Source organism: Carcharhinus amblyrhynchos, chromosome 8 (assembly GCF_965287045.1).
Source record: "Carcharhinus amblyrhynchos chromosome 8, sCarAmb.v2.hapA, whole genome shotgun sequence".
Lineage (NCBI taxonomy): Eukaryota > Metazoa > Chordata > Chondrichthyes > Carcharhiniformes > Carcharhinidae > Carcharhinus > Carcharhinus amblyrhynchos.
The window spans coordinates 9,378,077-9,401,583 of record NC_137331.1 but is presented as its reverse complement, the minus strand read 5'-3'; the positions used below and the strand labels follow the sequence as shown (position 1 = coordinate 9,401,583).

Sequence of the window (23,507 nt, the reverse complement as noted above, 5' to 3'; positions counted from 1 at the left end):
CAAACATGATAAAATTTGGATGCAAAAGCCTGTGTTTCAGGCAGTATGGGTGCCCCTCAGGGGTTGTAATAAGTCATCGGAGGCATTCCCTTCATCAAAATCCATTTATTTACAAATTTAACAGCAGTACACAGAGTAGCAGTCTACCTTGGGGTGTGACAGAGGAACTGACGCTCCCGGTTAAGTACAAGGCAAAACCTCCTTGATTGGCCCATCAATTGGATGCTTAATCAGGGAATTCACACTCCAATAGGCCAACCTCAATGGCCTGATTGAAGTCATTATAGGGGTCTCAAACAGCACTCACATACACATATGTTGCACTGAATGCCATACTGGTGAGAATCTTAGCGCATGTACACACAGTGAGAATGTGCCATTAGTATGGAGAATTAATATTAATCAGCACGTGATGAGGATATGATGCCCATGCCACTTGCCCTGGAACTCAACGCACCAGGTAACATCTTTTCTGAATCAAAAGTCTAGACATACGTTTAGCACCAGGGAGAATCCTCTACTAGTGCTATTTTTAGAGGCATCATCAGCTATTCCGATTGATTTCGATGACTGCATACGGTTTGGTGCTTCCTTGAATTCTGTCAAGTTGCTAAAGTCTATAGGGAGAGGTGTGGGTTTGTACTTTCAGCTCCTTCTAAATTACAGTTGAAGATATTTGCACCATCTCTCAATTTATTGTCCATTTTTGGATAAAGGAAATTACTGACCCTCCCTATTCAAAGACAGTAAGCAGAGCTATCACCCAACTTCATGAGGATTTCAGGCTTCACCATGGTACAGGGTGCCATCGACTGCAAACTTGCCACTCTGTGGCACCACATCACATGTTCTGCAACCAGAAGAGTACATTTCCTCAATGTTCATTTGTTGAGCAATTCTTGCAGGTCAGTGCCCAGTATGCTGGCAGCAGTCAAAATGCCTTCATTCTGCAATAGAGCTGTCTCATCTGCATTTGTACCACTACAACAAATCAAAGGGTGGTGGATGGGAGTCTGATGATGGCCCCAGTGCACAACTCACATATATATGTGGGCAGCACACAGCAATTGAAATCCACTCCACCACACGAAACATGATTCGGCAAACCATTATATTGAAACAACGTTTCCACTGCCTCAATTGCTTTGATGTGGAGATGCTGGTGTTGGACTGGGGTAAACACAGTAAGAAGTCTCACAATACCAGGTTAAAGTCCAACCTGTTTATTTGATAGTAAACCCACAAGCTTTTGGGGTTTGCCCCTTCATCAGGTGAGTGACTTTGAAGCAGCCTTCAACATTCAGCAGAGCAGGTACCAAGATTCATGTTAAATAGCAGGCACGTTGCTGGCATCAGGAGCAACAGCCATTGGTTAATCCCACGTATTGATACCCACACCCATTTTTGTGAGTTAGTGAATTTAACCCCTCAAACATTTTATAATTTAACTGTTAACCAAAGATGTGCTGGTTAGGTGGATCAGACCTGCTAAATTGCCCCTTAGGTCACAAGATGTCAAGGTTAGATGGGATTAGATTTGGTAAATGTGTGGGATTACAGGGATGGGACAGGGGAGAAGACCTGAATAAAATACTTTGTCAGACAGTCAGTGCAAATTAAATGGGCTGAATATCTTCTTCTGCACAGGCGGGATTCTATGAGTTTGTGCCCTATTTTAACACGGGACAACTGCTGAGTGTGAGATGCCAATGGCTAAGCATTCTGTGCTCTTCTGGCTCACTGACATGAAGTCAACTTTGAATGACCCAATAGGGGAATAATTATAATAGGGCAGTTATTTCAATAGAATGACTTACAACCCACTGCCTATGTCCAATATCAGCACTAACCTTGCACAGAGGATATCAATAAGTTCTCTTCTGTTCTGAACGCGGAGTTTGTTTGTCTTGAATCTGGACTCTTTACTCAGTGAAGGTAATGACAAGATCTAGGAAGTGACAGCAATAGTTACTGACAAATGTGGATGAAGTTCAACGCCATTGCTTTCAAAAACAATAACCACATTCTGAAATTAGATTACAAACCAAAGAATAATTACTACTTCAACTGTTTCAACAAAATGCAGCCAAACCTCAAGTCACTTTGGAATAAATGTGTTTCTGATGTAACACACCACCACGGATTTCATCAATCCAACCCATCCAGAGCTTCACTACCCACTCCCCAGATTAAACTAAATTCCGTATACTCTACTTTTCAACCTAATTTTCCCCTAATCTCTTTTCCATCAAACTCATAATCCTCATATTCAACTGCAAAATCCTTCAAAGCCTCACCCCTTGCCACTTTTGCTACCTCAAGTTTGCAGGTCCTATGGTCCAGAAATTTTGTCCTTCAGGACCACTTTCACATGCAGACTTTTTTTTGCCATCTTGCCACTAATCTTTGAAACATTCCAGCTTTTGAGAGTTGATCTCTTAAAGCTGTATTGTTTCTTGATTTGATTGATTCCTCGGTCATCTTTTTACTGTAACATTACTTGAACACCTAGATAAAAAGATACCTATGTCAGACTCCTAATTTTTGACTACAGCTCAGCCTTCAACACCATTATTCCTATGAAACTCATCTCCATACACCGTGGCCTGGAGCTCAACCCCCCTCTCTGTGATGGATCCTTGACTTCCTAACCACAGACCGTAATCAGTAAGGTTAAGCAACAATCCACAATCATCCTCAACACCGGTGCTCCACAAGGCTGTATCCTCAGCCCCCTACTATACTCCATACACGCCTAGGACTGTATGACCAAATTTCCCTGCAACTTGATTTTCAAGTTTGCTGACGACATCACAGTAGTGGGTCAGATCTCAAACAATGACAAGATGGATTACAGGAATGAGACAGAGAATCTGGCGAACTAGTGCAACCACAATAATCTCTCCCTCAATGTCAACAAAACGAAGGAGATAGTCATCCTCTTCAGGAAGCATAGTAGAGGACATGCCCCTTCTATATCTACGGGACTGAAGTAGAAATGGTTGAGAGCGTCAAGTTTTTAGGTGTCCAAATCATCAAGAAGCTGCCTTGGTCCCCCCATGCCAACATTATAGTTAAGAAAGCCCATCAACACTTCTACTTTCCCAAAAGACTGAAGAAATTTGACATGTCCACTACAACTCTCACCAACTTCTATAGATGCAGCATAGAAAGCATTCTTTCTGGTTGTATCACAGCTTGGTATGGCTCCTGCTCTGCCCAGGACAGCAAGAAACTACAAAGGGTCATGAATGAAGCTCAGTCCATCATCCAAATCAGCCTCCCATCCATTTACTCTGTCTACACTTCCCGCTGCCTCGGAAGCAGCCAGCGTAATCAAGGACCCCATGCACCCTGGACATACTGCCTTCCATCTTCTTCCATTGGGAAAAAGAAACACAAGTCTGAGGTCACGTACCAACCGACTCAAGAAAAACTTCTTCCCTATTACCGTCAGACTTTTGAATGGACCTACTTGGCACTAAGTTGATCTTTCCTTAGTTGATCCACCCTAGCTATGACTGTAACACTATATTCTGCACTCTCTCCTTTCTTTCTCTATGAACATATGCCTTGTCTGTATAACTTGTAAGAAACAATACTTTTCACTGTAATAATATGTGACAATAATACATCAAATCAAATGAGGCTTTTCTACAGTGATTTTGTTTGCAATTTTTTTGAAACTTTTTTTGTCTTTGGTTTCCAATCACAATATTGCTGGCAAATAATTTGCGTTTCTCAGCAATAAGAAAGGCAAATCCTCCAGGTACTCTTCCTTTATCAAGTGATTTGGAAGAGGAAGCAGAGTTTCTAAAGAGATACTGTGCTAAGGCTGATTCAACAGCAGGCAAGCCACCCTGACTCGCACCCATTGAAACTTACAAAGTAGTTAAAGAGATAGACAGGGTAGATGCATCTGGTAGGGGCATCTAGAATCAGGGGACACAATATCAAAATAAGGGAGATGCTACTTAGGACTGAGAGATGAGAATTATTTTACTCAGTATTGTGAATATTTGGAATTCTCTATCCCAGAAGGCCATGGATGCTCAGTCATTGAATATGTTTAAAACAGAGATCAACAGATTTCTAAACAATAATGGAAGAGAGAGATATGGGGATAGTTTGGGAACAAGGCATTGAAATGAATGATCAGCTGGATCATCTGAATGGTGAAGCAGGTTCGTGAGAACTGGAGCTATAAACTTAAGCAGAACTATCTACTTGTGTCTCAGGAGACCTGCCTTTCTGATCTAGGCTTCATGAAGGTGGTTATGGCATCTCCTTGAATCAGACCCACCAATATCAATCAAAGAGCTGGTTCAATGAAAGTTCATAGCCACATCATACCAAGGCATAGTCATTGATGTCATTATCATCAATATGGTATCAGGATCGCTTGCTGGTATTTCATCACTTTGCTCATGGAAAGATGAAAGACAGCACGGGTGGACACAATATTTCTATCAGCTGACAGGTGCAATACTACAATGTGTAGTACAACATAAATTACATTCATGTGGCTAGCTTGATCCTACTATGAACTCCAATGGAACATGAACAAAAATGTGTTTCATTCAAATTAATGTGCTGGTTAGATTACAAGTGGTCATAACATTTATCCAAATGATACATCCTTTTAAATGTAGTAGACCAGCTCACCAGTGGATTTTTTCGGTATTTGGAATTTCATTCTGACCAGGCATAGACGATGTATAGTTTTTATTGTAGATTCAGAGTATGTTCATACTACATGTTTAGTGCCGGTGCAAGGCAGATTTGGCTTGGATGATCATTAAACTTGTAATGGTTGATCACAATCAGTGTCTTCAAGCTGGCAACAGTTTAGAAACAGGGGGCTGCTTAATTTACCACCCCCATTACAGCAAGGATGTTCTGTCACCTGCTGCTGTGTGGAGAAAATATCTGGTTATTTCAAGATAAAGTTTAAAATCAACCCTGTAAGGTGTAAATCAGGTGCAAATACCTGAACTGATTGAAATGAAAGTGAGGTGCCTCCTCCAGAGGAACTTCAGTTCACTCCGTGTTGAGCCTTGAACTAGGATCCAGGCTGCATTTCTGTTGCAGCTGATATGTCAGCCTGAAGAGGCATTTCATGCTGACAGTTATGACGTGAATGCACTCTTGGATGTGATCTCTTCATCTTGAGACAGTAAATTTCCACTAGCAATTATTACCCTGACTAGTTAAGAGTGACACAGGTGAACAATTTCTGGCAATCACATCTTTATACAAAGGACACAAACAGAAATAAACAGTGGACTTATCCTTCATTATACAAAGAAAATATTACTTACCTTGCAAACAACTGAAAATTGCTGATCATTTCCAGTCCCAACCACCAGGTAGCCATCTTTTGTCTCAAAAGCCTGCAACGGAAAAGGTCAATATTTATTATCAGTTGAAGCTGAGAATTAAGGCAGAACTTCACAGCAGGAATTTTGCACTAACATTTATTTGAAAATAGTCTCTATGAGCAGCAATGGACAGAACACATGACCAAAAACTGCAGCAACTTCTTCCAATAAAAGCAAGACGATTTCATCAACAAAATATGGTGAGTGGAAGATATTTACATTAAAATTGCATGTGTATGTTCAATCCCAACCACTTAGAGCGGTGAACTGTCCGGGCATGATTGACAGAGAAATTGCTTAATCACCTACATTCAAGCAGAGGGAATAGTGGTGTCACCCCATGTCCGTGAGTATCCAGAAATGGGTAGTTTAGGGTCATTAATTTAAGTGAGTACCACACTACTTTCCCTGGTTATATGTTGATTGTCAGATAGAGGCGAGTCCTTAATACCACAAAATAAATGAATGTGTGCGCCAAAATGTATGTCTGGACAAGAAAATAACTATTATTAATATAACATTTTTATAGTGAGAAATAAAGAACTTGCATACGATTTCAACAATCTGACATAATTTCACATCCTCCTGCAATAGTCTAATCCTCCAGAGTTTTTTGTTAAAATTTCAGATGGTCTAAGATTACGCTACACTTGTATTCCATTGAACAAAAGTCAAGCAAAAGTAGAGTTGAGCATCTTTTGATGAAATCAGGAAGATTCAAGTGAGATGCAGAATTAGCTGCCGACTCAAACAATAATCATGACCTAGAGTTACCGCTCATCTCTTTCTACTGCGTTGCATAAACACTTGGCTCAGGAGGGGCACTGCTAAAACCAATGTTAAGTGTTGATATTTTACCTGCTGCAAGAGCCGGGATGTTAGCACTTGTATTCACTCTTCTTGGTTTCAGAGTGCACTTCATGAGAGTCATCTAAAGAAAGGGTTTGCTGAAAATTTTGATCCAAATGCAAGCCAATAATAAACATATCCATTGTTGGAGCTAATGGGACTGAGTGTGAAAGATTGAGATCCTGAATTAGGATATGAAGGGTGAACAGCTGAACAGTGCTCAATGTTTACATGCCAAGTAGCCTTAGCTACAAAGAATTGATAAGTCATTGCTGCCCAGCACCCTGGAAGACTAACAAGCTGAAATTCTTTCCAACTTGGCTTCTATATACTTGGAACGAAGAATCCTCCATAGTACACTGGCATCAGCCTATGCCCTGGGGCATAGTTCAAATACCAAACTGAAACAACATTTTCCGAGGTTCAATGCCAAGGGAGGTACAGTCAAATGAATGCTATAATGTTGTTTTTTTCAGACTGACTTGGAAAATTCAGTGGTGGGTCTCACTCCTGTCATGTTGTATATGATCTGGGACCAAACTCTGGACTAGAACCAAAGAACAAACACACAAAAATATGGTGCAATCATTTTATGGTTAGGGAGGAATTATACACCGAGACAGCTTTATTCATGCCCAGCAGGACTGTCATATGCTCTCTAGAACAACTGCCATGCGTGCTCTGTGAAATAAGGATCCTAATTGCAAGAGCTAAAAGATAAGACTTGACACTGGGACAGCTACCAAAATGGTAATCATGGTCAATCACTTTGTCCTCTCTCCTACATAATGCAGCTTTCTGTGAAAGAACAATTAGCTCCAATTCATGTTAAGACATGGACCCAATTCTTCCAATCAGTGTCAGAAATACTTTATCTGATCAGGCAGAGAACTATCCGCTGACCTGGATGCGTTAAAAGGGTTCTAACTTCTGATCCGCAATGCAGAAAAACATCTGGGAAGCGATTCTCCAATCCCACCAGGCTAGTTTTCTAGGTTGGCATGGTGGGGGAATCTTGCATCCGGATTTTTGTCACCATCAGATCTGTGCTGGAAACTGGTGGGAACACCAGGTAGGTAATTTACATCTATTTTTAATGTGATTAGGAGGCCTGGGGCTGAATTCTCTGGGCCTGCTAGCCGCTCCCACCCTGCCAGAGTATTTCACTAGTGGGGTTTAGAGTAGCTCCTCACTTTTGAGGATCTAGCAGGACGACCCCATTGGAGTGAAGGGGGGAAATCAGGGCTCCCAGAGGATCAGGTGGCATGGGGTGTGCCACCTGGGCATGGGCACCCTGGCAGTGTCTAAGGGGCAAACTGTGCATGCCAACAGGCATGGGCCAGGGCCAGTGCCAGGGGGAGGGCGCAGGGACTGGTGGAGCAGGGCCATGAGGGCAATTAGCGGGGGTGGGGGGGTTCTCAGTGCCACTCTGTATGGGGATTGATGGGGGCAGAAGGGAGGCCAGTGATTGGGGTGGGCTGGTTTCTGCTGGGGCAGGCTAAGGGGGTTTTGGGCACAGGGCTGGACCGACTGTGTGGGTCTTGGGCTGGCCAGCAGTTGAGCTGGTCACAAATGGGAAGCTGTCACTTGGGGGTAGCACTGCGCTTGTGCATAGGCCTGCTGATTTCAGCCTCCCGGGTGGGAATCGGCCTCGTCCCCTGAAATCTAATGATATTCATGCCGGTGGTCTCTGCACTGCACAGTGTGAGAGATCCTAGTCTGAACTCCCTCTCAAATTCTATGAGTTCTATCCCCCACCCCCAGCACAGGGGTTAGATGTGCTGCCTCACAGCACCAGGGACCCGGGTTCGATTCTGATTCCAGCCTCAGGTCAGTGTCTGTGTGGAGTTTGCATATTCTCTCCACATCTATGTGAGTTTCCTCCGGGTGCTCTGGTTTCCTCCAACTTCACAAAAGACATTCTGGTTATGTTGACTGGCCCTAATAAATTGCCCCTCAATGTCAGAATCCGTCATCAAGGAGGAAATAACAAGGCATCTTGAGGGGAATTGCTTGATAGAGCAGATGCAGCATGGTTTCATTAAGGGGAAGTCGTGTCTGACAAATTTACTGGAGTTCTATGAGGATGTGTCTAGGGTGGTGGATAGAGGACAGCCGGTGGATGTGGTCTTTCTTGATTTTCAGAAGGCGTTTGACAAGGTACCTCACAAGAGGTTATTGCAGAAGGTCAGGGGACATGGAGTTGGGGATAGGGTGTTAGCGTGGATAGAGGACTGGTTGTCAAATAGGAGGCAGAGAGTGGGGGTCAACGGGTGCTATTCGGATTGGCGGTTGGTGACTAGTGGAGTGCCCCAGGGGTCGGTGCTGGGGCCTCAGCTATTTACCATTTATATAGATGATCTGGAGGAGGGAACCGAGTGTAGAGTGTCGAAATTTGCTGATGACACCAAGATTGGTGGAACGGCAAATTGCGCGGAGGGTTTGGAGAGTCTGCAGAAGGATCTAGATAGGCTGGGCGAATGGGCCAGGAACTGGCAAATGGAATTTAATGTTGGCAAGCGCGAGGTAGTCCACTTTGGTAGGAAGAATGGTAGGAAGGATTATTACTTACGTGGCGAAAAACTGCAGCAGGCAACAGTGCAGAGGGACCTCGGGGTCCTTGTGCATGAGTCGCAAAAACCCAGCTTGCAGGTACAGCAGGTGGTCAGGAAGGCGAATGGGATGCTGGCCTTCATAGCGAGGGGGATTGAATATAAAAGTAGGGAGGTCTTGCTGCGGCTGTATAGGACATTGGTGAGACCGCAGCTGGAGTACTGTGTGCAGTTTTGGGCGCCGTACTTACGCAAGGATATTTTGGCCTTGGAGGGAGTGCAGATGAGGTTTACTAGGCTGATGCCGGAGTTGAGGGGGTTGAGCTATGAGGAGAGGCTGAATAAACTAGGCTTGTACTCATTAGAGTTAAGAAGAATGAGGGGAGATCTCATTAAGACGTATAAGATGATGAATGGGATGGATAGGATAGAGGTGGAGAGGCTCTTCCCGCTCAGAAAGGACAGTAGGACTAGGGGGCACAGCCTCAAGGTAGAGGGGGGGCGGTTTAGAACGGAGTTGAGGAAGAACTTCTTCACTCAAAGGGTGGTGAATCTCTGGAATTCTCTGCCCGTTGAGGTGGTGGAGGCTGCCTCGCTAAATATTTTTAAGGCGCGGTTTGATGGGTTTTTGATAAGAGAGGGGATTAAGGGTTATGGGGAGAGGGCGGGAATGTGGAACTGAGCCACGGCAGATCAGCCATGATCTTATTGAATGGCGGGGCAGGCTCGAAGGGCCAGATGGCCTACTCCTGCTCCTATTTCTTATGTTCTTATGTCAGGGGGATTAGGAGGGTAGGTGTGAGGGGTTATGGGGATAGGGCCTAGGGTGGGATTGTTATCGGTGCCGGCTCAATGGCCGAATGGCCTCCTACTGCACTGTTGACTCCATGTTCTAGAGATCGCAAGACCTCAGCCTTGGAAACACAAAGGACGGAATTTTGTATTCCCCTGCTAGCTGGTTTGCAGATGTGGAAGGTTCCTGCTCCCATCCTAATTGAGACCCCAAGTGCCACCCTCTGCTTGGGTCTCCCACTTTTCACACCAGGCAGAAACCCACCATCCCCAAGAGCTCCCTCCCAATGACCTTTTCGTCAAGACCCCCAACCTCCTCACTCTACCATCCCTGGGACCTCACCTCACCTTCCTTCGCTACATGAGATCCCCCAACACTTACCTGGTCCTGGACTCAGGAATTTAGAATCTGAGGACACTGTGCCCAAGCAACTGTTGATACTGGGACTAGTGTTGATTGGCAGCTCTGAGGTAGGATTTCCACCCGAGTTGGGAATGGAAATGGTGACAGGGGGTTTTTGGGGGGGGGGGGATATTACATGTAGCTAATAAAGCTACTATTAAAGAGAACATTTCTCTGTTGAATGAAGATATTTCCTACTGCACAGAATAATTCTCACTAATTTCAGTAGAAAAAGGATCGCAGTTGATTGCTGGGCAAAGTATATTTGGTACAAGTCAATGGTTCAATTCGTAGTTTGTATTAACACAGTCCATATTTCACTCTTGCAAGCTCACGTAAACGAGAGGTCAAAGCCAAAACCCTTATTTTAACTTTACCTCTGACGAGAATAGGGAGTGTGGAAAGGTATGCAGTACTTGGCTCCTTAATGGTATTGCACACCCGGCAGATATTTTGACTCCCAGGTTTCAAGTGACGTGTGTTATGAAGCAGAGGTGGATCCTCCTCTGAGAGCTAATACCTAATTACTCAAAGAGAAGTACCTCACCTCATAATCTAAAAGTGAGTGTGAGGAGTATGATCTGTGCTTCAGCAACTTTTAGTGGTTAAATCAAAATAATTACTTGACACTCTCTCTAAAGTCAACAAGTAACAATTTATTTACCTAACAGTGAACATGTTAACTAAACTATTAAGAAACTGAATAAAACACGATTCTAATGGAATGCTGTTCAGATAAATGCAATTTCCACTTATTAACAAAAAAAAAGTAGTTAACTCTCTAAATTACAACCCGGTTTCAAATCTTCTGGAATATTCTGAGCTTTCTCTATTGATTCTTCTGTCTGGAACTTCTGACTTCTTAGGTACTTTCGCTATCAAGATGAGGCTTTGTCTTAAGACATGGATGAGGCTGTTACTCTGGCAAATGGCAATTGCTCTCCATTTAATGTCCCACTGCCTTTTTTTTTATAACTGTGATGACTTTTTAACATCCCCTACAATATGAATTTGGCAACCTGGGACCAAAAAGTTGCTGGCATCCAAATGCCTGATTTAAACTGATTGGTTAAATTCAAAAGCCTGCTCTGTTTCAAATTGATTGGCTAAATTTTAAAAAAATTCAAAAGCTGAAAGCTTGTACCAAGGCAACCCTACTGTTTGGCCTTCAATAAAAATGTTTCCGTCTGGGACCCCATTTACACCTGCATTTTTTAAAAACTTCCTATGCACAGAGAAAATCACCACCTTTTTAAAAGAACCACGAAATGCTTTCTCCTTTTAGCATCTTACAATTCTTTTATAATTTTTACAAATACCAAATTCTAACATTCTACTCCTCAATCTATAATTACTCTACTCAACTTTGGAACACATGTAAGACCTACCTTCTATTCCGAAGTTGGAGTCTAATAACGTAATTCAGACCCCCAAAGCTGGTTCAACATTGGGCTACACAACACAGCAACAATGCTGAATGTGCCCAGGCAAGCTCAGGGGATGTTAACCCGGAGGAGCACGTGGTTTCAGTGCAGTGCAGGACTCTAAAATTGTCAAATATGTGAACACATTGGGAAGCCAGCTGACTTCCATCTTTATTTCAAGCAGGGCAGGTTGGTTGCATTTAAGGGAAGTGGTTGCCAATTAACAGACAGTAAACACTAGATTTCATCCCAGTTTTAAACTGAACGTTGCACTCAGGGTATAGTGGGTTTCTTGAAACTCACAATTGAAAGCAAGGCAAAAGAAAATTGAGGATGCTGATTAAAACTCATGGAAGAATTGCAATAAGTACACTGCTGCTTTTTTATCTACTAGTGGAAGGGATTTATTCATAATACTTCTATTGAAGATTTACTTCCTACATTTTGAAAGTTTTCAGAATCATTTGATTGCCTTAGATTGAAACTTGAACTACCAGCATCAGTACTAGCACCATCAAAGTCACCACTGCCCTCAATATTTTAGTGTCTGGATTCTTCCAGGGTGTTAGTGGACACATATCTAGGGTCTCTTGGTTGGTGCCCCACTAATGCATAAGACAAGTGACGGATGGGCAGTTTTCCAGGGTTGACATTGATATCAATGTCTCCTGCAATGATATCTGTAAGAATGAGCAGGACTGTGGGTTTGTAATGTAGGCTTACATTAACAGTGCAATTAAATTACTATGAAAATCCCCTAATCGTCACACTCCGCTGCCTGTTCAGGTATACAGAGAGTGAATTTAGCATAACCAATCCACTTAACCAGCACATCTTTGGACTGTGGGAGGAAACTGGAACACCTGGAGGAAACCCACACAGACATGAGAAGAATGTGCAAACTCCACACACAGGCAATGACCAGGGGCTGGAATTGAACAGTGTCCCTGGCGCTGTGAAGCAGCAGTGCTAACCACTGTGCCACCTTGCCTCCCCTGCAACAGTCGAAGCTCCCTCATGTTTTTGAAACTGAAGAGAGACAAGGGCTACCCACTGAAAATCTGGCTGACGCCAATGGTCAGAAACCCAACCAATGAAACCCAACAGCTTCATTCAATGTGATTAAACAAGCCAGTGACATGCTGAAGATACATTTCAGGTGCTTAGACAAACTTGAAGGTACCCTTCAGCACACACCAGCCTGAGAGTCTACAGTAGAAATGTCATGATGCATTCAATACAACATTACCCAGCAGGGAGCTTTGGTCCTGCAAGAGAAACAAGGCACAGTGTGCATCCTCTTTAGAAAATTCAAAGGAGGAGAAGGAGACAGATGAAGAAATGAAAAAAGTACATATTGATTACACCTGTGGACCAATGTGAGAGCCACATATACTGCTCACATTTCCTTCATCCCTCCCAACCTCAAACAAGCAATTAGGGTTTCAACGTTTCTCAAATTTGTCTTTTCATTCATCATCAAAAATGTTGTATGGTGACTTTTCAGCCAGTAACCAAGAATGGGCAAGACAAGAAAATAATAAAAGGTGTGATTCTATGGAAGAACAGTAAATTTACAACAAAACATTTTGTCATACACCCACGTGCATTCCCTTGTTGGCACTGCAAATTTTCCTTTTCTTCTTCCTACCTGCTGAGATATTCTTTGTCAGTAACCTCTGAGTTTTTAAGCCAACGGAAGGCCCCAATATTGACTGCTCCACCTACACTGATGCAGGGAGAGACACAGCCATCGACATAAGGCAGTATATGCTGGATACTGACTGAAGGGGTTGCAACAGTTGACAAATTCCCACGTCCACCTCTCCTTTCACTACTCCAGCTCCACTGAAAGGCACTGTGGTGCAAATCAGTGCTGTGATCTAAGGCCAAGTCTAATGTTATTTTATTCAAGAGGGCAAATATGTTGGCATTCGCCACAATCAAACTGTGCTTGAACTTTTCTTGATGTGGTGTCTGATACTCCACAGAGCTGGTTACTTTATGCAAGAAGACATGATTGCAATGACTTGAGACATCAACCCATTCATGCTGAACGGACTCCTCCGTCCTCTCTGCAATCACAACCGTGTGATTGGAAGGGCTGTCAGTAAATTACATGTTTTCTGCGGCTCCTCAATTACTATCCTTTCCACTGATCATTCTCAAGCCCAGCTTTGGTGTCCAGGGCTTGGAGAGGGAGGTGCCCTCAGACATGGATTTGTCTGCAGTTCCTGTCACCACCACCTTTTTGCCCCCTTGTGAAGCATGAGTCACTGGATTAAAAAAACCTATTTGGTAATGAATGCAGTGAATTAGGTAAGAATAGCTATCGGGGAAAGGAATGAAGTTGCACAAGCACGAAGATGACTGCATTTGAACTGGCCCGAGCATCACATCAGCTTGGCCCACCACTTAACTCCTGCACACCCTGAACATCTCAACTTAAGTTATTACGGAAATGCTAACCGATAGTAGAATTCAAACACTATTTATCTTTCCAAAACCGTTTTAAAGTACGCTCAAATCACTTGTGATGGTGGTGTGCAGAATGTATTTAAAGCACGGATTTATCAAACAACTTGTTACCTCGAATCTGAAATTGCATGAATTTCTGTTTCAGTTGTCTTCTTAAACATGTGACAGACCCATTGACTTACTGCTACATCTCATTTGAAGAATGCAACAATTCATTGTGTTGACTCTGTCAGTAATGGCAATAAAAGAGTGGTGGCCTTGCTTTTAAAGATATGGATGAAACAGTTTCCCTCTCCCTGTGCCAAATACAGTAGGACCAATAGAAATTATCTCACTCCTACAGAAATGTACACTCTGATAAAACAGTTCCCTTTTCTTTTTTTGGATGTAACCCTTTGCCCAAGAATGTTGAATCAGCAATAGAGATTTCATTCATAATTACTTGATTTTATACAGTCTCCATCCACAGCAAGCTTATTCAACCATATACAAGGGAGAATAAAAAGGCTAAGTGCACAAAAACAATATTTAATTGGATTCTGTTTTGGCAAGCTCTGATCTGTCAGCTCAAATAATTTCAAATTAGCATGTAAGAGTACTCCGCAGACAAAGCCAAGACCCAATCCTTGTCTGTAACAAGAAGTTATCCTTTAGGTGACCCTGCTAAATCCTATCAATGTATTCAATTTGCACATTATAAAACACACTTTTTCAGAAGAAATACAATGAAGTAATCATTTTGACAATATAAGAAATAGCAACAATGCCAATTAAAGATGAAAATCAAAAACCTATTTTAAGTACACTTCTTCAATACCTCAGCCACCGTAAATATTTTCTAAGCAATTAGCTGGTGCTCTTCAATAAGAATCCAGTACTTCCTAAGTCAATCAGATATGTATGCTGACAATCAAACATGGCTTTCATTAAGCTCTGGAACATTCAATATTTGGAATGTTCAAAATATAATTAGTGCACTACAGCCCTCTATGTTTAAAGTTCAATCATCTAGGATTGGTGATGGCTAAAATGAAGCACTTTTAACTCATGCCACAAATTGCATGAAATTAAATATCCTTCAGATTACGGTCATTTGTCATCTGCTCCGCTAAGCAAAAAGGATAGAATTTCAGATTAATTCATTAAAATCATAGAATTCTTACAGTACAGAAGAGGCCATTCAGCCCATTGAGTCTGCACTGTGTATCTCATCTAGGCCATTCCCCTGCCCAACGCCATAACCCCACAAATTTATCATGACTAATCTATCTAACCTACACATCTTGGGACATTAAGGGCTAATTTAGCATGGCCAATCCACCTAACCTGTACATCGTTAGATTGTGGAAGGAAACCTAAGCACTCGGAGGAAACCTACCCAGACATGTAGAGAATGTGCAAACTCCAAACAGACAGTGAATCCCAAGTCAGCAGCTAGACTAAAACTCAATTGTCTGCCATAACCTGTCCCATTTACAACCAAACTCTCCAGGAGCAGATCAATGTTAGCAATCACCTGTGTAACCACTGGAGCCCTATCAAACACCCTAAATGATGAACGTGGGCATCTTTATCTCAAAGGACAAACAAGACTCACCTCTTTTCTTTCTCTTCCATTCTTACATGCATGACTAAGATTACCTTTATAAACTACACAGCACTACTCCTTTCAACATTTTAGAGTTTCTTTATGGATTATTAAATCTAATACACATCTCTATGAACACTGAGTTTGTCTGTGAGGATACCTGACCTTTAGAAGTGATAGGGAAAATGAAAAGGTGGGGTGGGAGAGAAGATTAGCACTGATAATAAAGCATGGAATAAACACCACAGAGGGGAAGATCACAGTTCAGAAAGCCAAGATGAGGGATTAGTTTGATTTAATTTATTATTATCAGAAGTATTAGCATACAGTGAAAAGTATTGTTTCTTGCCCACTATACAGACAGAGCATACCATTCACAGAGAAGGAAAGAAGAAAGTGCAGAATGTAGTGTTACAGTCATAGCTAGGGTATAGAGAAAGATCAATTTAATGCAAGGTAGGTCCATTCAAAAGTCTGACAGCAGCAGGGAAGAAGCTGTTCTTGAGTCGGTTGGTATGTGACTTCAGACTTTTGTTTCTATTTCCTGATTGAAGAAGGTGGAAGAGAGAATGTATGGGGTCCTTAATTATGCTGGCTGCTTTGCCAAGGCAGCAGGAAGTGTAAACAGAGTCAATGGAGGGGAGGCTGGTATGCATGATGTATTGGGCTACATTCACAACCTTTTGTAGTTTCTTGCAGTCTTGGGCACAACAGGAGCCATATCAAGCTGTGATAAAACCAGAAAGAATGCTTTCAAAGCTGCATCCGTAAAAGTTGGTGAGAGTCGTAGCTGACATGCCAAATTTCCTTAGTCTTAGTTTGGAAGGACTTAAGAAAGAATAAGAATCAAAAAACATGCATAAGAATAATTTATAGTGGCCCAAACAGGGATTATAGTGTAGGGCAGAGTATAAATCAGGAAATTGGAGGCGATGTAACTATGGTAATATAATCATCATGAAGGATATTAATCTAACTGACTGAAAAACCAAACTGCAATAATACATGATGTGGAGAACAGGTTATGGATGCATTCCAAGTAGTTTTCTTGACCAGTTTGGGAAAAGACTATTTTAGATACAGTATAATACAAACTGGGCTAATTAATAACATTGTAGTAAAAGAGCCTTTGGAGAAGGATAAACATAGTATAACATAATTTTGAACCTTAGATCTGAACAAAGCAAACTATGTTACTTTGAGGGACAAGTTGGCCAAGGTAGATTAGGAAACTATATAAAAAATACAATGGTTAGTAAACCATAGCAAACATTTACATAAATAATTCATAATGAATATATATTTCCTTAAGAATAAAACCTCTTGGAAATGTGGTCCAACTGCAACTGTTAAGAGAAGTTAAAGGTAGCAACAAAATAAGAGACTTATAATGTTGCCAAAAAGAGCAGTAAGCTTGGCCATTGGGAGGATTTTAGAATTCAAGAAAGAACCACCAAAAAATTGGCCAGAGAAAATAGATTCTTGGAGTAAACTAGCAAGACAGAACAACTGGTTGTAGAAACAGATGTGTAAAAAGGAGATTAGCAAAAGTAAATTTGGATTTGTTACAGGCAGAGATAGAGAAATTATAATGATGGATAAGAAAGTGTCAAAGACATTAAACAAAAGCTTTGTATCTGTCCTCATACTGTAAGGTACAAAGAAACAGGAATAATGAAGAATCAAGGGTGCAATGAGAATGAAGAATTTAGAGAAATGATTAATTTAAAAAAGTATTGTGAGATGAATGGCAAAACTAGACTATCTCCTAGATCTGATAGGGACATGATATTCGGACACTTAGAAAAGCAATATGATTGGGCAGAATTGACGTGGTCTTTTGAAAAGGAAATTATGTTTAATAAATACATTAGCATTTTTGAGATTATAAAGACGCATTGATGAGGATTGTTTAACAGATAGAAAACAGTGAATAGGAATAAACAAGTAATTTTGGTTGGTAGACTATAACTAGTAGGATACCATTTATTTTTTTCCAGTATTTACATCTTTCTTGTTTTACACAATTAATTATTTCACTGCTTCCAAATATAGCTTTCATCCATAAAATCATTTGCTGCTAGTGTTTTACTCAGCAGCCTTCCAATTACACTTACCACAATTATGTTACCACAATATACTTTATAGCTTTGCTGCTTTCATCAGATTGAGATCTTGCCTCCTCATGGATTCAAGTGATTGTAATTGGTTCAAAGTTAAAAATATGGGGCCTAAAAACTTACAATTCAGAGAAGCAGATATCCTTTATGGCACGAGAGGAATTTGTTTTCATCTACTATTTCAATCACATTTGTCATTTGTTTTAAACTAAATGGAATATCAAATATAAGAGCAATGTTGCAGATACTTTTAAATAAAGGGTGATACAGATTGATCAGTGGTCTTTGATCTTGGAAGATTACAGGGTGGAGTGGTCTTTTGTACAGTATTCAATATCATCTTGGTTTTCAAGTGTCAGCTTATTAACCACTGCTGTCAAAGCACCTGGAATATGTCCATAAAATGAAAGGGGCAGCACTGCCAGGTATGTAAAGAGCTTTTTGTGGACAAGCATCACATGACTGTCTAAAATTCAGTCACAACCACAAGACCTACCACTAGGTAATTCAATAATTAGTTCCTGCATCTCCATGATCATAACACAAATGCCATTCTAACGTTCAGGGATTGATTTTCTCAAGCAGCAAAAACACAAAGCATTGATGATTTGCATAAATCTGACGTGTACAAATTATTTTTGAGATGCACTGCACAATTAGTCAAACTTCCTTTGTCAACACCTTCCAAAACCACAAACTCTTACCACCTAGGACAAAGCCATCAGACATATGGGAATTGTTGTGCATGCATTGAGAAAACTCACATGGCAGACTCAAGTGCAAACAGCTATGCCAAAGCATACATTATTTATATTTCCCAATAGAAAGGCTAACAGGGATCACATGATGCGAATGTGGGAGTGGCCGCATTTTCACAAGGTCTGCACTACTGACCTTTTAATCATTTCTTTTATCCTGACGGACAACCTGTAATTAGTTGATCCTGATATGTACAATCTGTGCAATGTTCGTGGAAGATCCTGGTTAACATTTTTGACTGCGTGGAGCCAAATTACATTGAAGAAATCCTTGTTTGCGTGATTCAATCCGTGCTAACCTGAGCCCTGTTTATAGTGGGAATGTCGCTGGTAAGTGGTGGTGCTATTGGACCCAAGATGAAGACCGTTTCTATGACCGAAAATGTGGAAAACGTGTTCTGCTTCCCGGCACAGAAAATGAGTGCTCACCATGATAAGTTGCGAGATATCCTATGAAGGATGGATGGTGCGATCAAGAAGAAGGTACCCTCGGTAAGGGCTCAACTTTGATCCCTGGAGACCATGCTGCAAGATATGTCAAACATCCTACTTAAGTCAGGAGGACATGGCTGGACGATGAGGAGCTGTGGTGAGATTGCTGGCTGATCTTTTGGGCTGACTGCCATGCTTTCATGATCTCAATTCAAGGGCTGGGCATTTTGAGCCCTGGATGTTCCTCGGTGATCCAGTCTGATCCTGGATTTTACTCCCTCTTGATTTAGCTCCTGGTTATGTGATGTTGTCTTTTGTGTCCTTGCTGGTGGTTCTTCCATCAATGTGCTCTGTCATTGGGTGGGGATGGGGGCCATAGTCTTTTTTTATACATGTCGGGGTGTACTCTGAGTGGTACTGTGTCTTGGGGGAATCATGTGATACAGGTTTGCTTGGTTTTTTTTGAGATGTAATCCTTGAATTTGTACAGACGGGATACATTCTGTTGCACTATCCTTCAATTCAGTTGCAGAAAAGATGAGTAGCACCACAGCAAAGCGGTGGGTGCGTAAATAGATGTCAAGCTGGTTGGTATGGCCTTAAGTCCTCATTTTAAGTGAAGAAAGCCTCCCATCAGAACTACTGGTGTCTTTTTTGTTTAGCTGTTCTGGCTCTAAGAAATCCTGTGCTTCCCTATGGTGGGGCAGATAGACTAAATATCCTGCAGCGGACTGGATTTCTTCTCTTTGCCGTTGGCACTTCTAATTGGTGGGAGTGTAGGGAAAGGTTGTGGGGAAGGTGTGTGGTGGTGCATGCCTGAGTATAGTTGATGGGTCTTTGAGTTTTGAGTTTTAAGTTTCTATTCTGTTGCCCTGTGAAAGGAGTTGCACCATAGTGACATATTTTTCTGGCTTTATCCTGTGGCCTGATTCCCCATATACTTTAAAATTTGGGATTATTGCACCCGCCCTGAAGAGTGCAAGACAAAAAGCTTCAACAGCATTTGCCTTTTTCAGCAATACTCAAATTCTAAGCCACATAGGAGACGTTGTTCCTTCCAACTACTACTACCAACGGCAAGTAATAGTATTTAACATCATATTTCATCCTAACGACAATTTGACCTAATGCTGAATTACTATTTTGGAACAATCTTTATGTAAGGGAACGTGACTAGGGATTTCCTGTACCCTTCTTCTGGGATAACAGGCATTGCTTCAGCTGTATCAACAATTAAGTTGTGAATCTCTAACTTTTCTTACCATCATGGGCTCTGGAATTTTATCAATCCTAATTCTCTCACTGTCCATATGTTATTTTTCTTGCTATCTGGCTGCGTACAATTCTTGATCTTTCTGCTCAATAACATCAACTTCTGTTCCCATATCTACCACGGATGGACTTGAGGACATCTAGATTCCTGAACCAGTTTTGGATCTATCACAGCCTTGACTTGATGCTTGGTGGCAAATTGCAACATTGTTGTTTCTCTGTTCCTGCACGCCTTCTGACTATGACCGACTTTCTTGACCTGGGTTTTATTTTATTCAGGCCTCCTGGGCAGCACAGTGATTAGCACTGCTGCGTACAGCATCAGAGATCCAGATCAATTCCAGCCTCGGGTGAAGTTTGCACATTCTTCCCGTACCTGAATGGGTTTCCTCCAAGTGCTCTGGTTTCCTCTCATAGTCCAAAGATGTGCAGGGTGGGTGGATTGGCTGTGCTGATTTGTCTCTTTCAGAGAATCGGTGCAGACTTAATGGGCCAAATGGCCCCCTTCTGCACTATAGGAATTTTATGGTCCCTATGAAAGTGTTTTTAAGATTGATTTTGAAGTTTGCACCATACCCATAATGGCGAGATAGCTTCCATAACTCAAGAGTGTGATCTACTTCAGTCTCTTGGGAACTGTTTCCTTTTACAGAATGCAACGCACATTGCAATTTCATTCTTAGTCATGCCATACATAATTGGAGTCCAGATTCTCATGAATTTCAACATAATCCACAGTATTTTTGGACAACATGTTAGACACAACATCAAAAACATCAGGTACCATCATGGCAGGCGTAACCTTTACTTTATCCTCATCTCTTACTTTATCCGTTTTCAGCGAAATGTGTTATCTTTGTTTAGAATTACACCAAGTACTTTTAGTTTGTACTGAGTTCCCCCATTGTTTCAAAATATGCCTTTTGTGCCTTTCTTTTCATTTAACTACAACTCACTGATGTGTACATGAATATGTGCACATGGAGCAATCTTTCAAACTGCTCGAAGTTCCTCAAAATCAACTTTGGGAATTCCAAGTAAAATCTCACACAGGCGGGAAATCTCTGGCCGCTCACGCCAGCAGGATTCTCTCATCCTGTTGCAGTGCATCCTGCCTGCAAGGGTGGCTTCAATGTGAAATCCCATTGACAGCAGCAGGATCAGAGAAACCTGCTGCCAGTGAACAACGCACCATCTCCTGACAATGAGAAACACGTGGCAGGTTGACCAAAGGATCCTGCCCATTGTTCTTTGGTTTTAATTTCTGAAATGAAATATAAAAAGAATTCCATTTTACCACAATACATTGAGAAACATTTCAAATGTGGGACTTAAATGCAAACAGCCACGTTGAAGCACAATTTAGAAACACCACTACCTGCAAGTTTCCCTCCATCTTGACACAGAACTACGTCTCTAAACATCATCATCCTAACAGCATTGTAGGTGCACCTGTACCACAACTTCAAGACACAAACTTACCACCACCTTCTGAGGGCAATTACTGTACTGGCTGGTTGCCAGCACCACTCACATTCAAAAAAAAACAACCGCTGATTGCAATTTGATTCCAGTTAATCTGCAAAAAATGTTGGGCAGTGGCTCCAGGGGATATTCCTTGCTCTTCTTCATAGAGTCCTTTGATATCTTTAACAATCCACGTGATTAGGAAGCTAAAACTGTGGGGACTTTTGAAAAACTGCTCAGAAGCCATTTAGCTCATCTAGTTCATCTTTTCACAACAAGTTAAAGTTTCCCATTCAGAATCTAACAGCCTTTTGTTTGAACAATTGCAGATGTTTTGGGTGCAGAATTAGGCTCCATAGCTAGTTATTGCACTAAAGAAACTTAGAGGGGCTAACAATGACAAAACATCTGCTTCCAGCCACTTCTGAAGCACAGATTGTCATGCTGGGTGGACAATAGTGCGGGAATACTTCCCATGCATCAAAAGCATGCAGAGAGAACAGATTGAAATGGCTGTCATTGTCTGTCACTGATCTACACCCAAGCCACCATTTTGGACCTCACAACTGCTATTATTGACATCTCGACAATATAGCCACGCATGCATTCAACTGCATGAAGAATCCCCAACTAGCACTGCAGAGGAGGGCAGGGCAGAGGAAGGAAGGAGGCATTTAAGGCATCACTGCCCTGCACGGGTCGATCATAAGCAGCTCATCAAACCATAGTTCTTCTGAGAATATTCTCATCTCATCATCATTCCATTATTTCCCTGCCTTTGACTGGTGATGTTAGCTGTTAATTGCACAATGTTCAGCATCATTCACAAATCAGATACAGAAGCAGTCTATATCCAAATGCAGCAAGACTTGAACAATTTTCAGGTTTGGGCTGACAAATGGCACAAGTGCCCAGGTAATGGCCATTTCCAACAAGAAACCATTGCCGCTTGACATTCAATGGCATAACCATCACTGAATCCCCCATTATCAACATCCTGGAGGTTACTATTGATCAGAAACTGAACTCTTAAAACCATAGAAACTTTACAGTGCAGAAAGAGGCCATTTGACCCATCGAGTCTGCACCAACCACAATCCCACCCGGGCCTTATCCCTATATCCCTACATATTTACCCCTAATCCCTCTAACCTACATATCTCAGGACACTAAGGGACAATTTCAGTATGGCTGATCAACATAACCCACATATCTTTGGACCGTGGGAGGAAACCTGAGCACCTGGAGGAAACACGCACAGACATGAGGAGAATGTGCAAACTCCACACAGACAGTGACCCAAGCCAGGAATCGAACCCAAGTCCCTGGAGTGCTAACTACTGTGCCGCCCAGACTAGCCAAATAAATACTGTGGCTACAAGAGCAGGTCAAAGACTAGGAATCCTGCAGCAACTAACTCACCTCCTGACATCCCAAAACCTGTCCATTGTCTACACGGAACAGGTTAGGGATATGATGGAATGCTCTCCACCTGCCTGGATGAGTGCAATTCCAACAGCATTCAAGAAGTTCAACACCATCCAGGACAAAGCAACTTGATTGACAGCCCGTCCACAAACATTCACTTCCTCCATCATCAATGTGTAGTGGCAGCACTGTGCACCATCTAAAAGATACATTGCAGGAACTCATGAAGGCTCCTGAGACAATACCTTTTAAATCCACAACTGCTATCATCTAGAGAAGTTTAAAGGCAGAACACACATGGAATCACCACTAGCTGGAAGTTTTCTTCCAAGCCACTCACTGCACCTTCATTGTCAGTGGGTCAAAATCATGGAACTCCTTCCTTAACAGCACTGTGGATGCACTATACCATATGAGCTACAACTGTTTAAGAAAGCGGCACAAGGCGGCACGGTAGCACAGTGGTTAGCACTGCTGCTTCACAGCTCCAGAGACCTGGGTTTGATGCTCGGGTCACTGTCTGTGTGGAGTTTGCACATTCTCCTCGTGTCTGTGTGGGTTTC

At 42.0% G+C, this 23,507-nt stretch overlaps 1 protein-coding gene across 2 annotated transcripts in view; it reads right to left on the bottom strand.

Annotated features, from left to right (window-relative positions):
- The window catches only part of sugct (succinyl-CoA:glutarate-CoA transferase), a 463,614-nt gene that overhangs the window by 270,478 nt on the left and 169,629 nt on the right, over window positions 1-23,507 (bottom strand). For both annotated transcript variants that reach the window (XM_080193630.1, XM_080193629.1), the window contains exons 10-11: window positions 5,322-5,393; window positions 1,851-1,948 (exon numbers count right to left, since the gene is read on the bottom strand). In XM_080193630.1, the coding sequence (XP_080049756.1) occupies window positions 1,851-1,948; window positions 5,322-5,393 (170 nt within the window). The remainder of the gene's footprint in view (window positions 1-1,850; window positions 1,949-5,321; window positions 5,394-23,507) is intronic.